The sequence below is a fragment of the Melanaphis sacchari genome, unplaced genomic scaffold (assembly GCF_002803265.2).
Source record: "Melanaphis sacchari strain LSU unplaced genomic scaffold, SCAv2.0 Contig12_pilon_pilon, whole genome shotgun sequence".
NCBI classification, from domain to species: domain Eukaryota; kingdom Metazoa; phylum Arthropoda; class Insecta; order Hemiptera; family Aphididae; genus Melanaphis; species Melanaphis sacchari.
Genome location: NW_020270527.1, coordinates 2,290,104 through 2,313,205, shown reverse-complemented (window position 1 = coordinate 2,313,205; position 23,102 = coordinate 2,290,104). Strand labels below are relative to the sequence as shown.

At 24.0% G+C, this 23,102-nt stretch overlaps 2 protein-coding genes across 3 annotated transcripts; both read left to right on the top strand.

Annotated features, from left to right (window-relative positions):
• The first annotated feature begins 404 nt into the window (after positions 1-404).
• Positions 405-15,778, top strand: LOC112591254 (ATP-binding cassette sub-family A member 3-like). 2 transcript variants are annotated; one of them, XM_025335010.1, is made up of 22 exons: positions 405-906; positions 1,594-3,241; positions 3,309-3,463; positions 3,535-3,690; positions 3,769-3,840; positions 5,425-5,563; positions 5,629-5,878; positions 7,419-7,730; positions 7,795-7,854; positions 8,197-8,261; positions 9,116-9,228; positions 10,452-10,686; positions 11,340-11,563; positions 11,647-11,929; positions 11,998-12,123; positions 12,221-12,436; positions 12,503-12,769; positions 12,835-13,076; positions 13,149-13,296; positions 14,102-14,312; positions 14,372-14,588; positions 15,547-15,778. In XM_025335010.1, the coding sequence occupies exons 2-22, from the start codon at positions 1,606-1,608 to the stop codon at positions 15,724-15,726; spliced, it is 5,307 nt and encodes a 1,768-aa protein (XP_025190795.1). In that variant the 5' UTR covers positions 405-906; positions 1,594-1,605; the 3' UTR covers positions 15,727-15,778. The 2 variants fall into 2 exon arrangements, with proteins under 2 accessions (XP_025190795.1, XP_025190796.1); XM_025335011.1 differs by lacking the exon at positions 7,795-7,854 and having other exon boundaries at positions 407-906.
• Positions 15,779-18,013: 2,235 nt separating this feature from the next.
• On the top strand, positions 18,014-21,044 carry LOC112591135 (zinc finger protein 706-like). The gene is made up of 3 exons (XM_025334833.1): positions 18,014-18,586; positions 18,681-18,830; positions 20,862-21,044. Exons 2-3 carry the CDS (start codon positions 18,687-18,689, stop codon positions 20,952-20,954), a joined length of 237 nt encoding a protein of 78 aa, XP_025190618.1. The 5' UTR covers positions 18,014-18,586; positions 18,681-18,686; the 3' UTR covers positions 20,955-21,044.
• Positions 21,045-23,102: the final 2,058 nt, after the last annotated feature.

Here is a 23,102-nt window from a genome sequence, read left to right as displayed (position 1 = left end):
CCACATACAACAATACCATAACCATAAAGTATGAAAACTATCGTAAGGCGTAATTGTTCAAGCTTTAAAATGTATGAACATTATGAGTCATACCCATAATACATAGAATATTACATATATTTGTCGTAAATCGTAAAAAAAAAACGTAAATAATGTCGATATTATACTGGTTTATTTTTTTAAGTAGTAACATTGACGACTGTACGCGCTACGTAGACAGTGGCTGTTAGTCAATAGTCAGTGAGTTTACCGCGTGACTCATTTCGGTGAATGCTCGTAAGTCGTAGGAAACTTTAAATTTGATCTTTGGTTTACTTTACTCATTCTATGTAGTCGGTGGTTTGTGTTATTGTTCTGTTTCTGTGGTTATAACTTATAAATTATAATAATATAACACTGATATGACATAAATCGAATAAAATATTATCAATTTTCTTATCAGTTATATTATTTATTTACAGCAAACAACGATATTGATGACTTGCGAATAATTGTTGTCGATGGCTCTGAATAGTGCATATTATGTTTTGTTTATTGGAAAATCGTATTATTACTATTATTAGTTATTACCAATCAATAATCACCGTAATTACCAATTGATCAATACTTAACTTACGCGTTTGAAACATTTGCAGTCGTGCGTTCTTTAAACTATGGTACGGATTATTGAGTAGTCAAACGTCGAGTTATTACTTACTGTAGTGAAGTGTTCTAGTATTCAATTATTCATCAGTGTTCTTATATTTTATATACTATACGTTCTACGTTGCGTGCAACAAAAATTATTATTAGTTACAATTTTATTATTACATTTATAGTAGCTACTGTAGCTATGCGGTATTACCTATGTCTTATTCATTAAACGCGTCTGTTGGATATAATTAGAATTCTTTATTTACGCATAGGGTAAGTGAATTTAAATAAAACCAATATTTTGACAATCTTGATGTTGTTCTTTTTTTTATTCAAAAATGAATAAACACAAGGGTTTTCAATTTTACTGGTAATTTTTTTTAATAATTTTCTCAATAGGATTCAATGTCTCTGTTTTACTAATGCACAACTTATTAAAATATTATTTCAGCATTTCCTATTTTATATGATTAGCTTTAATATTAGAGTAAATTAACTTATTTACAAACAAAGTAAGAAAATATTCTCCATTTTTTTTTTTTTTTTTTATATTTTAATATTTAAGCAAGTTATGTCTGTAAAATATAAATATTTTATGACGCATTCTCTTAACATTAAACATAAATTTTCAGTAGGGGAATCTTAACAATATTTTAATTTTTAAGTATTAATATTCAGAATTTTATATAGCTACCTACTCATAATTTGTTTAAAAACAGAAATATTTTAAGCATTTCAGGTAAACAGATCTCCTAAATTAAATTTATTAATTCACTTAAATATTAACCTAACTGCATACCTAGTTAAGTAAGACATTATCATACTGGTACGTTACCTCTTAGAGAGAATAACTAATGTATAGTAAAAATAATACCCGTGTTTAATTTCTGTTGACATAAATTTTGGAAATAAATAAAACTATATAAGTATACTAAAAATATATTATATATATATTTTCAGAAATAAGTAAAGATGACGTGGTTAAAGATAAAAGTACTTTTATGGAAAAGCTTACAACTACGAAAAAGACATTGGTTGAGTACTATAATTGAAATAATAGTACCGTGTTTGTTATTTCTTTTAATCAATGATGTAAAGTCACAATTATTATTTGAAAATACATATGAACCAACAGTTGTTAACCAAACTATACCAAACCCTATTTCTGAAGACATTATGTATCAAGTATTTAGATCATCTCATTCAATAGGACATTTTATTTATACTCCTCAAACTAATGAAACAGAACAGATCATGAAAATAGTACAAAAAAATTTGGACATTTCAAATGATAACATTGAAACAGCTATTAATGAAGATGAAATGATAAACAAATTCAAAATTAAATTCAATAACAGTCAAAGCACTTTAAGTCTTATGGGATTTGGAATTGTTTTTGAAGAAACTATAAATTCCCAAGCTTTAAAGTACAAGATAAGAAGCACAAATGATTTATGGCTAACAGATAATTTATTTCCTCCATATGAGATACCAGGGCCTATGGATTTTGGTGATGAATACCTAAATTATGGATTTTTAGCATTGCAGTTAACTATAGACAAAGCTTTTATTTCGTTGAATGCCCATAATAGAAATGGTCTTAATATAAATGATTATAACTTAGATATTCAGTCGTACCCTTATGCAAGTTACTTACAAGATTCATCATTTCAAAATTTATTTAATTTGCTTTTGCCATTTTTCACAGTTTTAAGTTTTTTGTTAATGTGCTCTAATACAATTAAAAGAGTTGTTGAAGAAAAAGATTCAGGTGTAAAAGAGTTAATGAAAATTATGGGTCTTAAACCATGGATGATATGGGCAGGATGGATATTACACAACTTTTTTACATATGCCATATCAATCACAGTTATTACTTATCTTACTTGTTTTGAAACACCTCTTGGTCACGCAAAAATATTAAATTATACAAATCCATTCCTTTTTTGGATTTTTTTAATGATGTACATGGTTGCTGGAGTATTTTTTTGTTTTTCAATTAGTAGTTTATTCAATCGACCAATAATTGCTTTAATTGTTGGTAGTAGTGTATGGTGTCTCACTTACACTTTACCCCAAAACTTTATAAAACCTTCTACAAGCTTTCTAATTCAAACACTATTCACATTATTTCCAAATTTTGCAGTATTAAAAGCTTACATAGCTATATCATCACTTGAAACTCAAGGAAAAGGTCTTCAATTTTCTACTTTATTTACTACTGGAAAAGGCGGTAACAATTTTTCTGTTGGTTTTATTTTAATAATGTTTGTTGTTGATAGTTTTCTTTATGGTTTTTTTGCTTGGTATATTGACTCGGTCATGCCAGGAAAATTTGGTGTTGCAAAACCATTTAATTTCTTTTGTAAATGGCCAAAAAATAAGACTGAAAATAATGTAATGGTTCCCATTAGTAAAAGCAACAGTAAGCTTTTTGAAAAACCTCCTGACAATTATGAAGTTGGAATAAGTGTACAGAACTTGCATAAACGTTTTGGAAATTTTTATGCAGTTAATGGAGTAAATTTGGACCTATACAAAGGGCAAATTACTGCACTTTTAGGTCATAATGGTGCTGGAAAAACAACCACAATGTCAATGATTACAGGTAGTTTTTATATTTTATAATAATTATTATTTTATACAACTATATTAATTGAATTATTTTTTCAAAGGGTTATTTTCTCCAACAAGTGGTACTATAAATGTTAATGGAAAAGATTTATTTAGTAACATTGATGATTTCAGACAAGACCTTGGTTTGTGTCCTCAACATAATTTACTTTTCTCTTATTTGACTACTTTGGATCATTTAATATTTTTTGGAATGGTATGTATTAAATGTTTTATTCTAGGTATATAATATTTTGGAAATCTTAATATTTTTGTAATTGGATTTAGTTGAAAGGTTTGCCATTACAAAATGCAAAATCAGAGGGTCTACATTTGCTTAAACTTTTAAATATATTGCAAAAAAAAAATCAACTAATAAGTAACCTTTCTGGTGGAATGAAACGAAAGTTGTCTCTTGCAATTGCGTTAGTTGGCAATCCTAAAGTAAAGTTTTAATTTAAATTCTATGTTATTTGTTAATGTATAAGTAACTAATAATAAAATTCATCTTTTGTTTTTTAGATACTAATATTAGATGAACCAACATCTGGAATGGATCCTGAATCTCGGAGAGAAATGTGGGATTTACTTTTGGTATGATAATCCATTTATTTTTTATTTTTAAACATTTTTTATTAAATTTTAGTGTGTAATATGTTGGGTTCTGGACTTTAGCACTAAAAATCACTAAAATATGCACTTACCTATGATCTGATAAACTTAAAGATATGCACTAAAAATAAAAAAAAGCATTTAAGAAATAATTAACAAAAAGGATTAATTTGATATAAATATAAAAAAAAAATTGTAATTAAAGAATAATTTTTAATTAATTAATTTAAAAAATAAATTAAAATCATTATTAATTGGATTTTAAAAAATATACATTTATATATAATATACGTAAATATTAACTAAAAATTTGTTGTTAATAAAATGTTAACCTTCATGATCGCATTGAACTATAAGGTATTTTTGAACATTTTCAAACTGAAAAGATCTTTAGTTATCGGTTAGAATACACTTAAATGCCGAAAATGAACGTTCCATGTCTTCGAAAGTAATGGGAGTATACTTGAAAAATACTAAATCATAAGTACGATAAGTACGCATATCAGACTTTTTCAATTAATTATCTCAGTTAACTACATAGTTTTCAATTTGTTAAGTATTTATAAATCAAGTTCATGTGCAACATTTTTGTGACAGATAGCTACACAAATAGTATTACTACACTCAAAACAAATTTTTGTAAGAAAATCAACATTTTAATTAATATATTTTGAATCAATCGATAATAATCGTTAAATATGCTTTAATAATATAGCAAAAAAAAAAATATATGCATAAACATCTAAAATATGCAAATAACCCTAAAATATACGAAAATATGTAAAATAAAATTTTATAGTTGAACTCTCTGTACTATAAAACGTAGTTGTATATCTTTGCTATGTTTTACATCACCTATGATGGATATGTAAATGCTATAAGTCCTAAACCCTGGTTATATGTATACATATAATTAGCTTTTTTTTTTTTATTATTTCAATTTCAATACACAATATCAATTTATAATGGATAAATGTTATTCATTTAAAATAAATAAGTACTAAAATTAGGACATTAAACATAGACATCCCCAGAAATTTGGGGGGGGGGAATTCATTTATAAAATGAATGAAGATTTTTTTATATATTTTATTTATGGTACATTATTATGTTTTGTCATTATTACATTTAGGTATTGTTTTTATACATTTTATTTACAGAATATTATTATTTCTCGTCATTATTACAATTAGATAACAAAATTCTAGTTTAGCAAGTACTTTGTCTTACCTTCTCCCTCTACTGGGGAAGCTTATGGCATTAAACATTTTTTTTTATAACTTTTAATGTTATCCATGATATTTTTGACTAGTAAATATAAGTTATAAATGTTTTTAAACATTTAAAAATATATAAGACATAAGAAGGATTTATATATATGTAAGCTCATACTATTTATGTTTTTTTCTTTATTTTATAGGATTTTATGTTCTTGAGCAATATATTTATTATTTTCATGTTATATAAAACAGATTATTAGTATACCATAATTTTTTTTATTTTAAATATTATGTTTTATTACTTTCTAGTACATTTTTAGTATAAATGTATTTCTATTTTTATTAGTCTTTTAGAGGAACAAGAACTATATTAATTACAACACATTTTATGGAAGAAGCTGATGTCCTTGGTGACAGAATTGCTATTATGGACCACGGACAAGTTAGATGTTATGGCTCTTCATTATTTTTAAAAAAAGCTTATGGTAGGAAAAAAATGAATCAATTTGAACATTACAAAATAATCATACATTTTATTAAAAATAAACAGGAACTGGTTATAATTTGACTATTGTAAAAGAAGAATCATGCGATGAATCTAAAATTACAGAAGCAATTAAAAAAATTATTCCAGGAGCAGAAGTTCAAAGCTCATTGACTGCTCAAGTTGTCATTAATTTACCCAATGATAATACTGATCAATTTTCTGATGTTTTTAGAATGCTAGAATTTAATAGAGAAAAATTATCTATAAAAGGAATGGGTATATCTTGTACAACAATGGAAGAAGTTTTTCTAAAGTAATATGATTTTTTCTTTAATAAACATTTTTATATTTTAATTAAAATTATTAATTAATATTGTTATTTATTCAATGAACTATATAGATAAAGAATCCTATGTATGAAATTGCCACTTATTTTAGTATTGGTTATGAATTTTATGATAGCTTTTTCACAAATGAAATCTAGATTAACTATCTTCTATTTGATATAATAGTGTTATGTACATCAAGTGGATATTTTTGTATAGCTCTTATTTATATCATATTTTGTTGTTGGAAAATCATTCTACTTTATAACAGTTAATTTTATATTTTGGCAATGATTCTAAATAATTGTATTTTTAGTTTATCATTTGGTTTATATTTATTATTTTCTATAGCAACTGGGTTCCCAACCTTTTTAGCCAGTGGTGGTGCTCTTTTGTTGCTCCAAATTTATCAATAGTGCCCTTTTGTGAATACCACAAAGAATATGATAAAAATGAACACTAGTTTTCATCCATAACCAATTTAAATAATTTTATTGAACATATTTTAAATAAATTACAAAATTATAATTGAAAATAAACAAATATTACAATATAGAAAAACTGATTTAAAAGTTAAAATGAATGAGATTTTTGTAACTGCATATTTTTGGAAATTTGAGTAATATATGGTTCAATTTGTTACAACTGGATACAGAGGTCAGGTTCTACATTAAGATGATTTGAATATTTGTTTTTAGTAGCTGTGTAGGCTGAAAATCTTGTTTCATATCGATAAGTGGTAGCAAAGGGTAGAAGTATTCTCATTACTCGTTTACTCAAATCTTCAAAACTTGAATTTTTTAAATTTACTCAAAATTAAATGTAAGAATTGCTGCTAAAAGTGGATTTTAATGTTGAATCTGAAGTAATATTGATCAAAATCTTATATTCAAATTAAAGACAAGTTTGAGGGTTTTCCACAAACTGAAAATGGATGCACTTCCCATTAATACTTTTTTAACAACACCTTTCGATTTGTTTTTTTTTTTTAACTACAATAAATTGTTAAAAAAAATTTTTCATTTGCAGATAAGTCATGGTGCTCCTAATTTAAACGTGCACCTAACCGATTTTCTATATTATTAATGTTCAATACTAAGGGCGCACTATGAGCATTTTAGCATTTTTAAATATTAATATTTGACATATTCTTAGCTTTTTAAAAAATTAAAATACCATAAAAAAACTGACAATAGAACATAAAAAATGTTCTTACTTTTAAATTTAATGATAGATCATTTTATTCAAAATATATGTGGGTTTTGGCATCTTCTTAATATTTTTATTATTTCTTTGAGCCTTTAAGAGTATATTATTAAAAATTGATTATAAATTATTCTTAACAATTAAAGGTTCAAAAGTGTTATGTTTATATAATTATTTATATAATAAAAAGATTTTATTAGCGTATGTAAAAGAAATATAGTTTGATATAGTTTATGTGACAAGGATAACAATATATAAATAGTTACTAAATTCTATTTTTTAACATGTTATTTTAAAAAAATAAATGTTTTTATTCTTTAGAGCTGAAAACAATATATATGATGATGATAGTGATGGATCATCTATAAATACACCAGTTGATGCTAGTACTTACCAATTGATTATTACCAAAGAAATTGATTGTAAAGTTGATCAAGTAACCAATCTAATTCAACAGTATGTGCCTGAATTCATTTTGATGGCAAATATGGACACGCAAATTATATTTAATCTACCGGCTAGAAAAAAAAATCAATTTGGTGCCCTATTTTCTGCTCTTGAATTTCAAAAACAAAACTTCCATTTGAAAAATGTTAAAATAACTAATTCAACTACAGGCAATATTTATCCAAAGTAATTTTTTAGTATATTATTATATCGAATTATATTTCTATCAAATATTTAAACTTTAATGTAGGATAGACAATAAAAAGAACTTGACATTGAATAATTATTTTGGTGACAACAATAACCAACGGTGAGAAGTTCATGCATGCTTATTGTTTTCTATCCTGTCATTTGTCTTTTTTTTTTCAATATCGTGTTAAACTGACTGTTGGTTGTTCTTATTCATTAATCACATTTTGTTTAGTTTATATTTTATTTAACGTTACAATTGTTTTGTTTGGGAAATGTTAGTCATTTTTCACTATAATTTTAGTTAATCTGTAATTAATAATTTAAATTGTTAACATTATTTATGTAATTTACACATATTTGTTAGTATTCCTATTTATAGATTTATTGTAAAATATGTATATACATATCATGAGATTTTTAAAGTTATAAGAAATATTACATTTAATTTTTTAATTTACAGTTCAGTTGCAGCTGGAGATGATAGTTATGAACCAAAACAAGCATCTTGTAATGATGTCACACAAAGTAAATTTTTTTAAATTACTATCTTTATGAAATACAAAAATAAATTAAACATAATGTTAATGTTTGTAAACAAATAAAAGCTTCTCCTAAATTTTATTTTCTTAACTGTTTTAAACTAAAATAACATTTCAAATTTATATTGATAATTTTTGATTAGATAATGTTTATATAATCTTTGATATTTACAACTATCTACTATAAAAATTTGATCCTAGGACAAATCCCTATATGAGATTTTCTCAATTGAAGTTAACAATTCCTAGTTGAGTTTTTATTTATATGTTATACATTTTTTTTTTTATCAGTGTTCTATGTTTTTAATGAATGTGTCATATTTGTATTATTTTAGTATATATTATTATTCTATTGTTAACATAGTCATTTAGTATATTTTAAACATTTAAAAGCAATTAAATTTTTAATGCTTTACAAGAAATATATTTCTATCCAATATACTGTTAGTATAATACTTGATGTTGTAATTTTTAAGACATATTACTTTATATGCTAATAAGTTTTAATTTTTAATTATAAAATTCAAAATATTAAATGAACAAACTCACAAGAATTAACAAGAATGTTGATTAAAAAAACTACAAAAACTTATATTATTTATTTTTTATATAGCATAATATTTTCTATTTTCATATTCTTAAATTTTTCTTGATACCAACCTAATAAAGCAATGATTGTGAAATGTATTATAATATTATCAATTAAATTAATTTACATTTTATGAACATTATAAATAAAATTACAATTCAATAACTTATGTATTTAATGTGTTATAGTATTGTTTAGTTTATTAGTTAGTAAATTCTAATCATTGACTATCATTTATTTATTTTTTTTAGCTTTGATGCCAAAGTATGCAAATGGAATAATTTTAATGAAAAATCAGTTTAAAGTATTGTTGGAAAAAAAAGCCATTTATACATATAGGAGATGGCTTTTTTCATTATTTTTCGTGAGTTATAATTATGTTTTTTTATGTAAACTAAAAAAAATATGTGATATTCATTAGTCAATATTAATATAACCTATTATTAGTTTTCCAATAAAATATTGTTATTTAGTTATTATAAGTAAAACGAGTTTATCTTATCATTAAATAAGACATTGTAGTCATTAAAGTGTTGCATTTTGCCTATGTGTAAATATGTATAATATAATTAATGGCTAATTGGCATTTATTAATTAAACAAGTACACATGATTTTTAAATTAAATATTTAAGTTTGTAGTTATTTGAAATTTAATTTTATTTATTTATTTAAAATATGTCAGCATATCAATTGGTTTACAAATTAATTATAAGTCGCAAATGTTCAATAATATTCATAAATAGTTATTGGAACTTCTGTTTATGGTTGTAGTTATAGATTTCTTTGCCTTTACTGTCATCTAATAAGAATTGGTCTTGTAAAAGTTGCGGTTTATTTTGCTATTTTTTGTTATGGCTCTTATGTTGTTATAGAAGCCATGCTTCAATGGAGGCTTGGATATTGGTATGAACATTTTTCTAGTCTTGAAAGAAAGGTTGATAGTTTATAAAGGATATTTATTCTTAATTTTAAATTAAAATAACTATGAAAAATGTTTGCATATTATCTTCTTCTTTTTTTAGATATTAGGACAACTTTTGAGAACTATGTATTGAGTTTTAAGTTCTAACTATTAAAATTGAAAATTTCATAAATTTTTTTATTTTTAATTTTAAGTTTTAATAAAATTTGTCTATACTTAAACTTCAATTGGTTATGGAAAAAATAAATTAAATAGTTTTAAGAACAGTTAATAAAAGATCTTTCGCTAAACTATATATAATCTAGTAAAAAGAAATTCTAAATATTCATAAAGAATAAAATTTAAAAAGAAAATTTTGAAGTTTAAAATTATTATTATTATTATTATTATTATTTAAGTCATAATTTTTAAATGTATTGACAAAAAGAAATCCTGTAAAATCAATTTATTTTTTGTTCAGCATGGATCTAAAATATATTGTGTATTAGATCTAGTACTGTTAATAATTAGTATTTCATAATTATACTTCATAAACAAAATAACTTATATTAAGTAAAGATTATGGTTGTTTGGTGTCAAAGTAATAAATACTATTTGTACAAGTAGGGTGATGAACAAAAAGCATTTAAAAATATTAATTTTATTTTTTATTTTTTTTTTCCAGGGTATCGGACCAATTCTGTTAGGCTTATTAGTTATGAATTCAACTAGTTATTTAATCAATCAATCTGCTGTTTCCCAAGGATTAAATATGTCATTAAGTACCTATAAAGATAGTAGTGTATATTACCGTGCTGGAGATAATTCTTCTGAGAATTTGGAACCAATATTCGTAGCTTTATCTAGATTAAATAAAGCTACTGTCAACGAAACATCGTCAGAAAGCAATATAATTAATGGTAAAATTAATATAATCATCTTAAATCATAATAAAACAAATATAATTACATAATATGTATCTTATGAGATAAAACATTTTTAATTTTAGACATATGTTATTATCTTATAAATATCCTGACTATTCTTTGGTCCAAAAACACTAAACATAATCTAAATTAGAATATAATTAACATGTATTAATTAATTTTGGTATAGTCTATATTGCTATCACAAATAAAGTTATTTTTAAACCGCAAGTCATGTTTGGGTAGTCCATCCACTTTATCTGACCTATTTCAAAAATATGTCAAAAAAAAATAATTTTTTTTTGGGAAAATTTAGTTTATTAGGTAAAATGGATGGGCGAAGTTCATGGAGATACAAAACTTTGCTGTGAAAATCGAGTATAAATTATTTAGAAAAGATACATTATGACTTATGAGTACATTATTAAGGAAATAATATTTATTTTTTTTATATGTATTAAAAAACATACCATTGCTTCAATAAAAACATTGTTAATTTAGAATAAATTGTAACTTGGAAGTAAGAATCAACAAATTAAATAGTTATTAAAACTTGAAAAACATAATATTTAGTTATTTAAAATAATTATTCATGATTTTATTTTTATATTAAAATTGTATTTAATAATAAAATATTTGTTTAATAGATCTATTAAAAATGTGCCAAGATGATGTATTCAATTACAGAACAAATCTTATGATCGCTGGTGACTTTAACCGAACAAAATCAACTGTTTTATACAATAATATAGCTATTCATACTCCAGCAATTGCAGTAAATCTTTATTCTAATGCTCTGTTACAAAAATTGTCAGGAAATAATAATTCATACATTTCAACTGTCAATGAACCGATTCTTATGAATGATATGGTAAGTTATTTATCTTAATTAAATATACAATTGAGGTAAGTATTTTTATTTATTTTTTTTTTTATTTTTTTTTTTTTTTTTAGAGAACATGTGATGAAAAACTGGGAACGGGACTAGTACTTTTTTGGATAACTACTTTTACACCTGGTTTATTGTATTTAATCGGATATTTTATAGCATTACCATTAAATGAAAGAGTAAGTGGCATAAAACACTTACAAATGATGACTAAACTTTCACCAATCATGTATTGGGTTACTTGTTTCATCTGGGACTATTTTTGTTATATAATTGTGGTTTTATTAACATTAATTGGCATGTATTTTATGGATAAAAACGATTTGTTGACTGATATAAATGAATTTGGTAAGTTAATCTACTATAAAGTTTAAATCAAGATTATTTAGTATATAATTGAAATATGATTTTTGCAGGTACTTTATTAACATTATTACTTATTTATGGATGGAGTGCAATACTCAATGCATATGTTTATAGCTATTTTCAAAAAACATTTGTCAATTCTATGTTATTGTTCATTTCAGTTAATTTCATATTAGGTATTTTATTTATTTATATAAATATGCATGAATATTTTTAAGTTTAGCTGTTACTGTCTATTACATTATTGATAATTTATGGTTTATTTGTTTACAGGAATATTTATAAATATTACAATGTTTATTTTGAATGACTTTTTCGCACAATTTAATCAAATAAAGTTCTTTAACATATTGAATATTATAAGGTTAATTATTCTTATTGTTCCACATTTTTCATACTCAGCATGCATATCAGGGTTTATTAAAATAGCATGGGAAAACAACATGTGCAGAGTGTGCAAATCACGTTTTATAGCTGAAAAGTGTAAAAGTAAGTATTTAATTTTTTTTATTTTATATCAATTCAGATAAATATTACTAAAATTTAACATTTTAGATTATAGTGATTTTGAACGAAAAAGTTATTTTGTTTTCAAGTCTAATGAAAATCCAGATGGAATACTAGAAGAAACATTATTTTTATTATTTAGTAGCATACTATATATAGCTATTATATTATTATTTGATTATAAAATATTTCATCAAATATATCAGTTTGTTTTTAATAAAATCATTGGTACTGGTGTTAGTTATAAAGATGTTAATGAAGATCCAGATGTTGGTGGTGAAAGAGACAAAGTCGATGCAGCTAAAACTCATTCTAGTAATTAAAAATGTTTTTTAACAAATTACCAATAAATTTAATTAAACTGTATGTTTATATTTTAGATAATGTTTCATCACCATTATTGTTGGTTGATGATTTGGTTAAAAAGTTTAGTTTTAAATTTACTGGTGTCAGGGGTATAAGTTTTACAGTTTCACCTGGTGAATGTTTTGGATTACTTGGCGTAAATGGTGCGGGTAAAACAACTACTTTCCGAATTTTAACTGGTGATACATTTCCTTCAAAAGGTGATGCTTCTATTATGACAGATAAGTTGTACAAACTAAGCTCTAATATAAATCAGGTTAGTATAAAAATATTGTACGATTTTAAAATTAAATAAATATTTATGTAAATTAATTATAAAATTGTATAGTATGTTTCTTTGATTGGTTATTGTCCACAATTTGATGCAATAAATGATCAACTTACCGGAAGAGAAACTTTAAAACTAATGGCAATTTTAAGAGGAATACCACCAAAAAATACTAAAAAACATGTTGATAAATGGATTAAACTTTTAGGTATGTAAAATGAGATATTGTAAGTACTTTTAGAGAATGTAGTTATTATCTAATACCAAATACCTATATTGTTTAATAAAAAAAGAGATCTTTAAGTTATAAGTGATAAGTTTAATAAATCTGAACAATATTTAACTTGAACTACTATCACAAAAAATAAAATTTACTTATATTTTATTATTTGTACTAGTAAATTAGATATAATAATAATTAGTAATCATATTTTTGAAAAATTTTAACTTCTCTTAAGATCACATTAAATGTCAACATTTTTTTTTTCCAAAAGGTTCTATCTAATCATATACTAATTATCTTAAAAATTTGATTATGTGTAAATTGAAATAAAATGAGAAATCACTGCCATTGTCACAATGCTAAGTAGGTGACATTTTGGCAGTGCATGACAGCAATAAAAATTAAATCTAACAATGTAAATATGTTTATGCAAAATAATCGAAAAGCCATAAAAACTATTCTAGAGTAAAAATACTTGTTTTGAAATTTATAGAAAACAATAAGTATGAGAGATAAACATTGGGATTTTATATTAATCTAAATACACAGCTATATTAAAAACACAAAAACCTTTTTTTTACTTTTTTTAAATAGCTCCAACTTTTTAGTACTTAATATTTCAAAAAACACCATTGAAAATCCTTCTTAAATATTGTTTCTATAAATTTCATAATAGCTATTTTCACTTTAAAACTACTTTTTAATTTTGTTTTTGATGTGTTTCTACTGTTAAAAATCACTAGTATAATTTCTTAATGTTTCATTTTTATTATTGTTATGATTGTTAAAGGCCTTGAAGAATATAAAGATCGAATTTGTGGAAAATATAGTGGGGGAAATAAGAGAAAATTAAATACTGCAATGGCATTAATTGGAGATCCTCCTGTTGTATTTTTGGACGAACCTACTAGTGGAGTAGACCCTGTAGCAAGACGTAATTTATGGCAGCTATTAGCTGCTAGTCAAAGAGGTGGACAAGCTGTTGTTCTTACATCACATAGGTAAAAAAAATTGTTTTTGTGTTTTTATTAAATTATAATTATTTGATTTACCTAAATAGTATGGATGAATGTGAAGCACTTTGCAATCGTTTGACAATAATGGTAGATGGTGTAATGAAATGTATCGGTAATATACAATATTTGAAAAATCGGTATGGGCAAGGATTTACAATTATGATAAAATTACGTCATATTGAAAATTTCAATATTGCTGAACTAAAATCTGATATAGAACGTCAATTTTCTTCTGATATCAATCTAAAAGATGAACACAAGGTAAGATTGAACTATTACGCTTTTATTTTGTTAAAATAACTTCATTTAATTACAGTGGTGCCTAGGTTGTGTGCAGCAGTATTTTAAAGAACCAAAACAACATATATATATATATATTTACCACATGTATTTCAATTAATATTTTATAAGGACTAATTATCTGATTGTCTATTATTGCATTTTGACTTTTTGTCTAACTAATTTTAACATTTAACCAATTCATCTCTACATCCATATTTTTCTATATATTTGTTGGCCTTGTGATCCCACATAAATACTAATAATCTTATAAACAATATCCATGTTTTTAATTCATTCAGTTTTTTTAATTTTTATACTCATATTTTTTTTACCAAGATTAATGAGTTAAAGCAGTTATCAATGGGAAATTGTGTTTGAATATAGATATGTTTTTAGGATGGGTATAATTTCTTTTTCTTTTTTGATCGTAACTGATTTTGTGTTATGCTAATTATTGAAATCTTGTTACTGTAGCAGCTGAATACCTATCTTGATATAAATATTTATTTAAATTCAACTTGTGGCTTAGAATCTATATGGTTTATGGTTAATTATATTCAAAACACCTATGATTCATCAATTGTCCTTACAAAGGAAAAAAACATAATATATTATAGTATAGTATCATGCTACTACTTCTGGGCCCTTGTAGTATTCATAGCGAGAAACTACTGCTAAATTTGATTCAAAGTAAAGTAACACTGTCAAAAAAGTTTTGGATCATTTTTTCTAGTCTCAGCTTTCTAAACCATATCAAAATGAAACAAATTTTGTAAATTTAAATATTTCATTAAAAAAAAAAAAAAAAAAAAAAAAATTAGATAATGTATAATCAAGTTGATTTGGTATCTCATACATCTAAAAAATTATTTAAAAATAAAATTATTTCTTTTTGTTTGTGTGCATTGATATTAACATATTATTATTTATATTTCAGGGTTTATTGCATTATCATGTTACTAACCCAAATATACCACTGTCAGAGATATTTGGTCAAATGAAAGTAATTAAAGAAAATTATGCTGTAATTGAAGACTATACTGTTAGTGACACTACTCTTGAACAAGTATTTATTGCATTTGCCAAAAAACAGGCAGTTTTAAATACAATAACATAAGATCTTGTTAGTTTATATTACTTATATGCATTTATAATAATTAAAAATTAACTTTGAGTAGTTCTTGTATTATTTTTATTGTACTATTATACATTTATCCATAGAGTTCCTCAATTTTCAAAATAAAATTGATTTATTAAATCTAATTTATTTTTATTTTTAGTATCATTAAAGTATTAAATAAGAACAATAAGGTTAATGCTTGTTTGTTATAACCAAACAAATTGTTTATACAATGTGATTAGTGATAAAATATTTTATATAACTCTGTTATTAAAGTTTTTTATTTAATCTTTAACCTAATTACTTAAACATTTATAGTATATTTTAATTATATTTATAATAATCTTTAATTTATAACATAAAAAAAATGTGTTTTTCACCAGACTCAATGTGGTGACTTAAATATTTTATTCAAGACGTCTAATATTTTACTTTTAAACATTAAAAATATATTATAAATTCATCTAATATGATAAAGTGAAGTAAAATTGTTATTTATCTATATTTATAATTTTGCACTATGTAATACGTAAGCTATTGTTTAAAACTTGTATTGTATCTATCAATAAATATTTTTATTGATACAAATTATTTTTTTTTTTTTCATGGATTATTAATTAATTTATATTAATTGTGTATTGATTCAATTATTTACATTTATATGTTTTGCCTAAAAACCAAAATATTTTTTATTACCTATGTAAATAATTGAACTGGATAACTTAATAATATTATATTGTTCAATCAATTTTTTTATTTTAACAAACGTACTTTTGGTTAAGTTTTAGTTATTATTTTTTAGGTTGTATTTCGATGATCAATTTATAAAGATACCAATGCACCTACGGACTACAGAGATGAACAGATAATGAGATAATAATATTAATAATTAGGGCTCGGAAGTTAATGCGTTTGCATATCATGCTTGCTAAGTTGTATTTAATGCTAGATGATATAGAAATTAATTTCAAAGTACCACGGTTATATATGTGAAGTTTTATTTTGCATGTTTTTGCATATTTAGACATTTTTTGCTTAATTGGCATGTTTATGCATTTTATTATATTAGCGATCATATTATTCAAAATTTTGATATTCCTATCATATTATTATGAAAAAAAAAATATACAATGATATATAAATGGGAGTTTGGTACCAATATAAAATGTTAAAAATAAAATGTTAATAGTCATTAAGTAATCTCCATTCGGTTTATCAGTGTAATGAAGTTGATACAAGTTCATAAAGACTCCGTAACATTTAAAATCTATTTATTTTTTTACATTCTTATAAATAAAATGCAACTTTTATAAAATTAATGGAAAATTCTTATTATTTTGAAAAATTGTTAATGATATAATTTTTTTAATGTGCATATTTTAAATGCATAATTTTAGATTTTTAGAGCATATAAATTCAAACATTTGAACTTTTTAAGGCATATTTCAATGCATATTTGGCCAATTTTTGTGCATAAATGTATGCATATTTAGATTTATTTTTTTTGAGAGCATGAACATCTGAACCTTTAATTAATCATAGGTATCTTAATAGACCCAAGTGTGTCATAAACTATGAAATAATGATAACAAATGATGCAGTATAGGTACTGTACATGGAAAGCAATGCTACAAAAATCACAGCACAATAAGTTTATTGATACCTTTAATTCAGCACAAAAAATATATAAACTGCTGCGCTTTATAGAGTACTCAGTAGTTAGTACTATAACAGTTAGCACAGAATATAATATTTTTAATTTTTTAAGAATTAATCCATTCTGTGATAGTGTGGTACAATGATAATTATTAGTTAATAGTTATTACTTATAGGAGTTCTAGCACAAGCCACGAAACAATTTTTTTTTTTTTTTTGAAAAGAAAACAGCGTGACGATAATACGAGTAGTATGACTACAAGTCGGATACATTGGTATGGTGGCGAGAATAAGAAAACCAGGGGTTCTCCGTATTTCGGTGTAATTACCAAATATACCGACTAACTCACAATTGTTTATGTTTCAAAAAACATTTTAAAATTGATGTTTCATTATTAATTTAAAAGCTAATTAAATTAATTTTGCATACATTTATACCCAAACCCCTAATAGTGTATTAGTCAAAATTAATACACTACATAGTACACGAAAATATCTATTCCGAGACAATACTAGTCGAATAAGGTTTTTCGTTTATTTATATTTTTCTTTATTATTCTATGTATATAGGTGATGTAGGGTACCTATCTTATTTCGTGATAAACGAGATTAATACAGTTTATTCAGTTTAATTGTATCATTGATCTATAAATTTACGTTAAGAGTCCTTAAGTAATAATAATTTATAGGCGTACCTTTATTATCAATAAACAATAATAATTTATTAGGAATACGGACTTTTTCCGAAACCATGGAATAAACCTACAGAATAACAGACATCAATTGCGACTACTGGTGGTCCTCGTCCGCCGTGTTTTGTGGTGGTGAATGGTGATAACGACGCAGACGTCGGACGACTCGTGATCGTAACATTCGTAACTCGGGACGAGTGAAAATCGGAGAAATTTACGTTGTAAAACGTTTCGTGTTTCATTGTTTCGTACCTATTACTTCCGTTCACCCACTATTATTACGGCGGCCAGTAGCCACGACCTACCGAAATCAGTAACGAATCACTATCTACAACGACGTTTGATCCGATCGTACGATTTCATTGTCTATTTGCCAAGAGTGGTCTTAGGACTCGGTGCTCGAACGTCGTGGATAGCTCAACTAGAAGCTGCTATTCCGACCACCATTGGCTACGGACAACGATCAATAGTATTAAAGGGTAAAACATATTGACCATTTTTTCACGTCGGTAAGTGTTTTTAGACACATAATCAACCTATTAAAAGATCTAACTTATGCTTTGGTTTGTAATGTTTCATCACAATTTTATTTTTTATTATCAGTTTATCATGGCTCGGGGACAACAAAAAGTGCAGTCACAGGCTAAGGCCGCCGAAAAACAAGCCAAAATGAAGAAGCAACAGGGTCATAGCGCTAACGAACAGAAAAAGGCCGCACAAAAGGCATTGATTCACGTTTGCACCGTTTGTAAAGTAAGCTTCTTTTGTAATATTAGTTTGTATACTTGGTTATAGTTCTTAGGTAGGTATTTATTATTTTTAGAATACAATTAATTGTAAATAATAAATATTACCAAAATAATAAAATCAATAAACAAAGTAATCAGAGTGAAAATGTTTAGTATTTTTAATTTGTATTGAGTTATTTACAATAAACACCATTACTAAAATTACCATTCAATTGTTTACTAAAAAAATAAAAAAAAAATACATACTTTAAATGTATGTATTATAATATACTGTTCATTATTGACTTTAATCTACATTAGTGATCAGCTATTTTTTTTTTTTTTTATTATTATTATTTTCATTCCAAGTAAGGGATGGCAAATCCATGGTGTCGCTGTAAATTGCATACCATTTTTAATCACATTGTATGTTTTTTTAAGTGTCAATGAAATTAAATATGTTTGGGTGTGACGAATTAAATTCATTTTTTAATTTTTTATGAAATTATTTAAATTATTTATTTGTTGAGGATACAAATTTGGCCCATATCTGTGGTAGAAACTCTGCATTATTGGTTAAATAAGTTCCAAATAGTTTCAAATATGTAGTCAGTAAATTGTATTATTCTATTATGTTGTGGTTGCAACACCATTATATTGTATGCAAAACAATCTTTGACCACATTAAAACTTAAAAATGGAAGTCCAATTAATAATTTTAAGAAATTACTTATATTAGTATTGTTGTCTTTATAAGTCCAGCTGCTGTATTTTCCTGTACCGACTTTGGCCAAGATGAAATCTACATTTCAATAGAAGGCTAAACATATCTTGAAACATTGTGGATAGCCTTTTCAAAATCAGCATAGAACCGAATGGGACTGAATTGTAAATTATTTTTTTGCATTCTGTTACTAAATGTTACATATTGCCGATCGGAAATCGGAGTATTCAGGGCCACAATTTTTATAGTATATAGCAATGACCATTTTTTGGGGACACAATTTACTGTCTCCGAATCCATGGCACGGGAATAATTTTAGGGCATATAAAAAATGTAAATGTTTATGTTTTATTATATTTCATTATTTAATGGCACACTCTAAGAAAAAAAATGTAATTTCTAACTTGTGGCATTAAAAAACTTGTCATCCTTAGTCTAAGCCTTCTAAATTGCATAGGACTCCCCAGAAGTAATAATCTCACATTTTTTTTTCTTTAACTATTAATTATTAGTTTAAAAAATGATCAAAGTCTAATCATAAAAGAAATGAGCTGATTCAAAGATAGTATGTTTTTCTAAATTTTAACCCTCGAGACTATAATTTTCTACTATTTATATTAAAAAAAGACATTATTTGGTTAAAATTTTCAAGGATTTAAGACTTTAATTTATTAGGTTAAACTGAACTGTTTTGTATAAAAAAATTGCTAGACAAAATTTAGTTATAAAATAAATTATTAAATATAAATAAATAAACATTTAAACTTTAGATTTAAGTTTATACGTTTTTAATATTTAGAGTTTTTTTTTATAAAAACTTCAGTGTAATCTCATTGGTTCTTGATTATCTAAATTTAATAACAGTCATAAGTATTTTTAAATTGTTCTATATTTTATCGACTTATGTATTGATTTAAAATTAATGTCAAAAACTTTGATGTGAGAGCATGAAGAAATTTTTTTATTTAGTTTGATAGTAGTTAATTTTAATCAAATATTAAAAGCAACAAAACTGATTGGAAATGCTTGACAGAAATGAAATATATTCTATGTATGTAATATAGTCTATGGACAATTATGTTTAGTCCAGTCCTTAGGACAATCAATAAAAAAGAAGTTTCAGGAAGAAAGTTAATATTTTAATTACTTAATTGTTGATTCCATTATCTAATACATTTATTTTATAAGCAACTATACAATATTTATAATAAAATTAGATTTAGTAATTATTGTTATTTATTTAAATTTTATTGCAATAAATAATAGGTATTTAGTATAATTATTTAATGTAAATTTATGTAAATAATGATGTTTGTAAAATTTTATTTTTAGGCTCAAATGCCAGATCCTAAAACGTATAAACAACATTTTGAAAACAAACACCCTAAAAATGATATGCCTGAAGAACTGAAAGCTGTTTCATGAATGTATAATGATCGATTAAATTTTCTTTGATCACATGTAAAAACAAATGAATACCTAAACTATAAGTAATATTAAAGTTTTTTAAGTGATTGATGTGTTTTATTTTTATTTTTACTTCACAGTTGTGAATGTATCTGGTTTTTTCTTTATCTTTAGGTAATTAAATCTATAGTAGTATTTTAGACTTATAATAGTCCTATTATACTCTATATCTCCTTTCTAAGTTTAAAAAAAAAATTAAAATGTTGTTGATTTGTAGTGGGTACACATTCTAATTGATGAAACAGTTTTTTCAAACTTTTGTCAAGTTAACACAGGATCCACCTACAACAGTTACATTATATATAATTGTTTAATGTTTGTATAAGGTGCCTATTATAAATATTTTTATTTTAATCTAACATAGATTTAAAATAATTTTTTAAGTTAATATTACTGAAAAATATTATAGTCATAAATCAAATATGATCTATGGACATATAGTTTAATAGGTAATTAATATCTATAAAATTAAAAAAATAATATAATAAATAATGAATGTATTATTGTTGTTTTTGTTTAGGATTTTCTATACTTAGAATTTTTTGATTTTTTTAGAATGCTTTATAGAGTTAGATTTCCAAGCACTAGTAATAATTAATAATACATTTAAAGTGATGGTTTAATAATATTTAATTCTTGTAAATTTATGTTTCAATTAAAGTTTTGCCTTATGCATAAAATAAAGCCACTACTTAAATGTTGTTTTATAAATGGGATGCCAGAAAAAATAATTGTAATAAAAAAAAAACATAAGAATCTGGTGTTAAATCTTATTGTAATAGTATTATTTTAATTAATTCTATAAAATGTAAATTAATCATATGTTGAATAAATCTTTATCTTAAACAATTACAAAAGTATGGCTATAGATAACTTCTGAATACTTACCATATAGGTTTGAAAATTTATAATATTACACCTTAAATATTTTTGAACTAATGTAACCTGCAAGAAAAACTTATAAAAAAATCTTATATTAAATTGTCAAGCTTTTTGACTTTTAAATGGGTATATAAATAACTTAAAAAGAATCAAAATATTTTATTAAAAACTAATGATATGCTAATCTCAATAATAGATTGGAACTAAATGTGAACAAAACTAAAATTTTTATTAATACATATTTTTATGTAAATATACTAATTAATTACTTACATTTTATTCATTATGTTCAGAATAAAATATTAAAACATTATCACAAATCTAAGATAATAGTGATATTATCAAAGAAATAAATAGCACTTTTTTTATATACATAATATATATCTTTATACCTATTATTTATACTATGTACTATTTTATTCTTTAAATAAAAACTGAGAATTTAATTTAATATGTATTTTATTAAAATAAATAATATTTGAGTATAAATTATGAAGCTAAAAAGTAAATAGATACCAATTAAATAATTATTATGGTATCTATATAATTCATTAAATAATAAGTTATGTATCTCACATGTTGTTTAAGTTTTTTTAAGTGTTAGTATACTTGCAAAAAAGTTTAAACCATAAATTTTAATATTCTTTTATTAAAATGTAAATAATTTATAAATAGATCTCTACATAGTATAGGTACTTTTAATAATAAGCTATGCATAACTACTCCTTTGAGATTTGTAATAATCAATTGCATAGTTAAAATGTATGTATTATTCACTTTAAAAGTTAAAACTACAGAGTGCAGACATAGTTTTTAATTGTTATATTATTTACTATTATAAATTAATAGTTTATAACTAACATTTTTTTTTTGTATTCTTTTATCTTAATATACATCTTATGCATTTTTAAGTAACTTTATATGTGTTTTTCACACAAAAGATGTTTATAAAGAATTTGATTGTTTATGGACTTTGTGAATAATTTGGTCTTGGAGCGTTGATGACTGAAAAAATGTATTTCAAGTATTGCACTTCAATGATTTTTCTTCGGATTCTTGTGTAAAATTTTATGAATCCATTCTATGAAATTCATTAATTACAAAATATCACATTTATGTAGTCATACATAATCTTGATTAAATTTACTAAGAATTTCGTGTCAATTTAAATGTGATATTATAGAAAATTACATAGGTATTACAAATACAATATTTGTATGGATT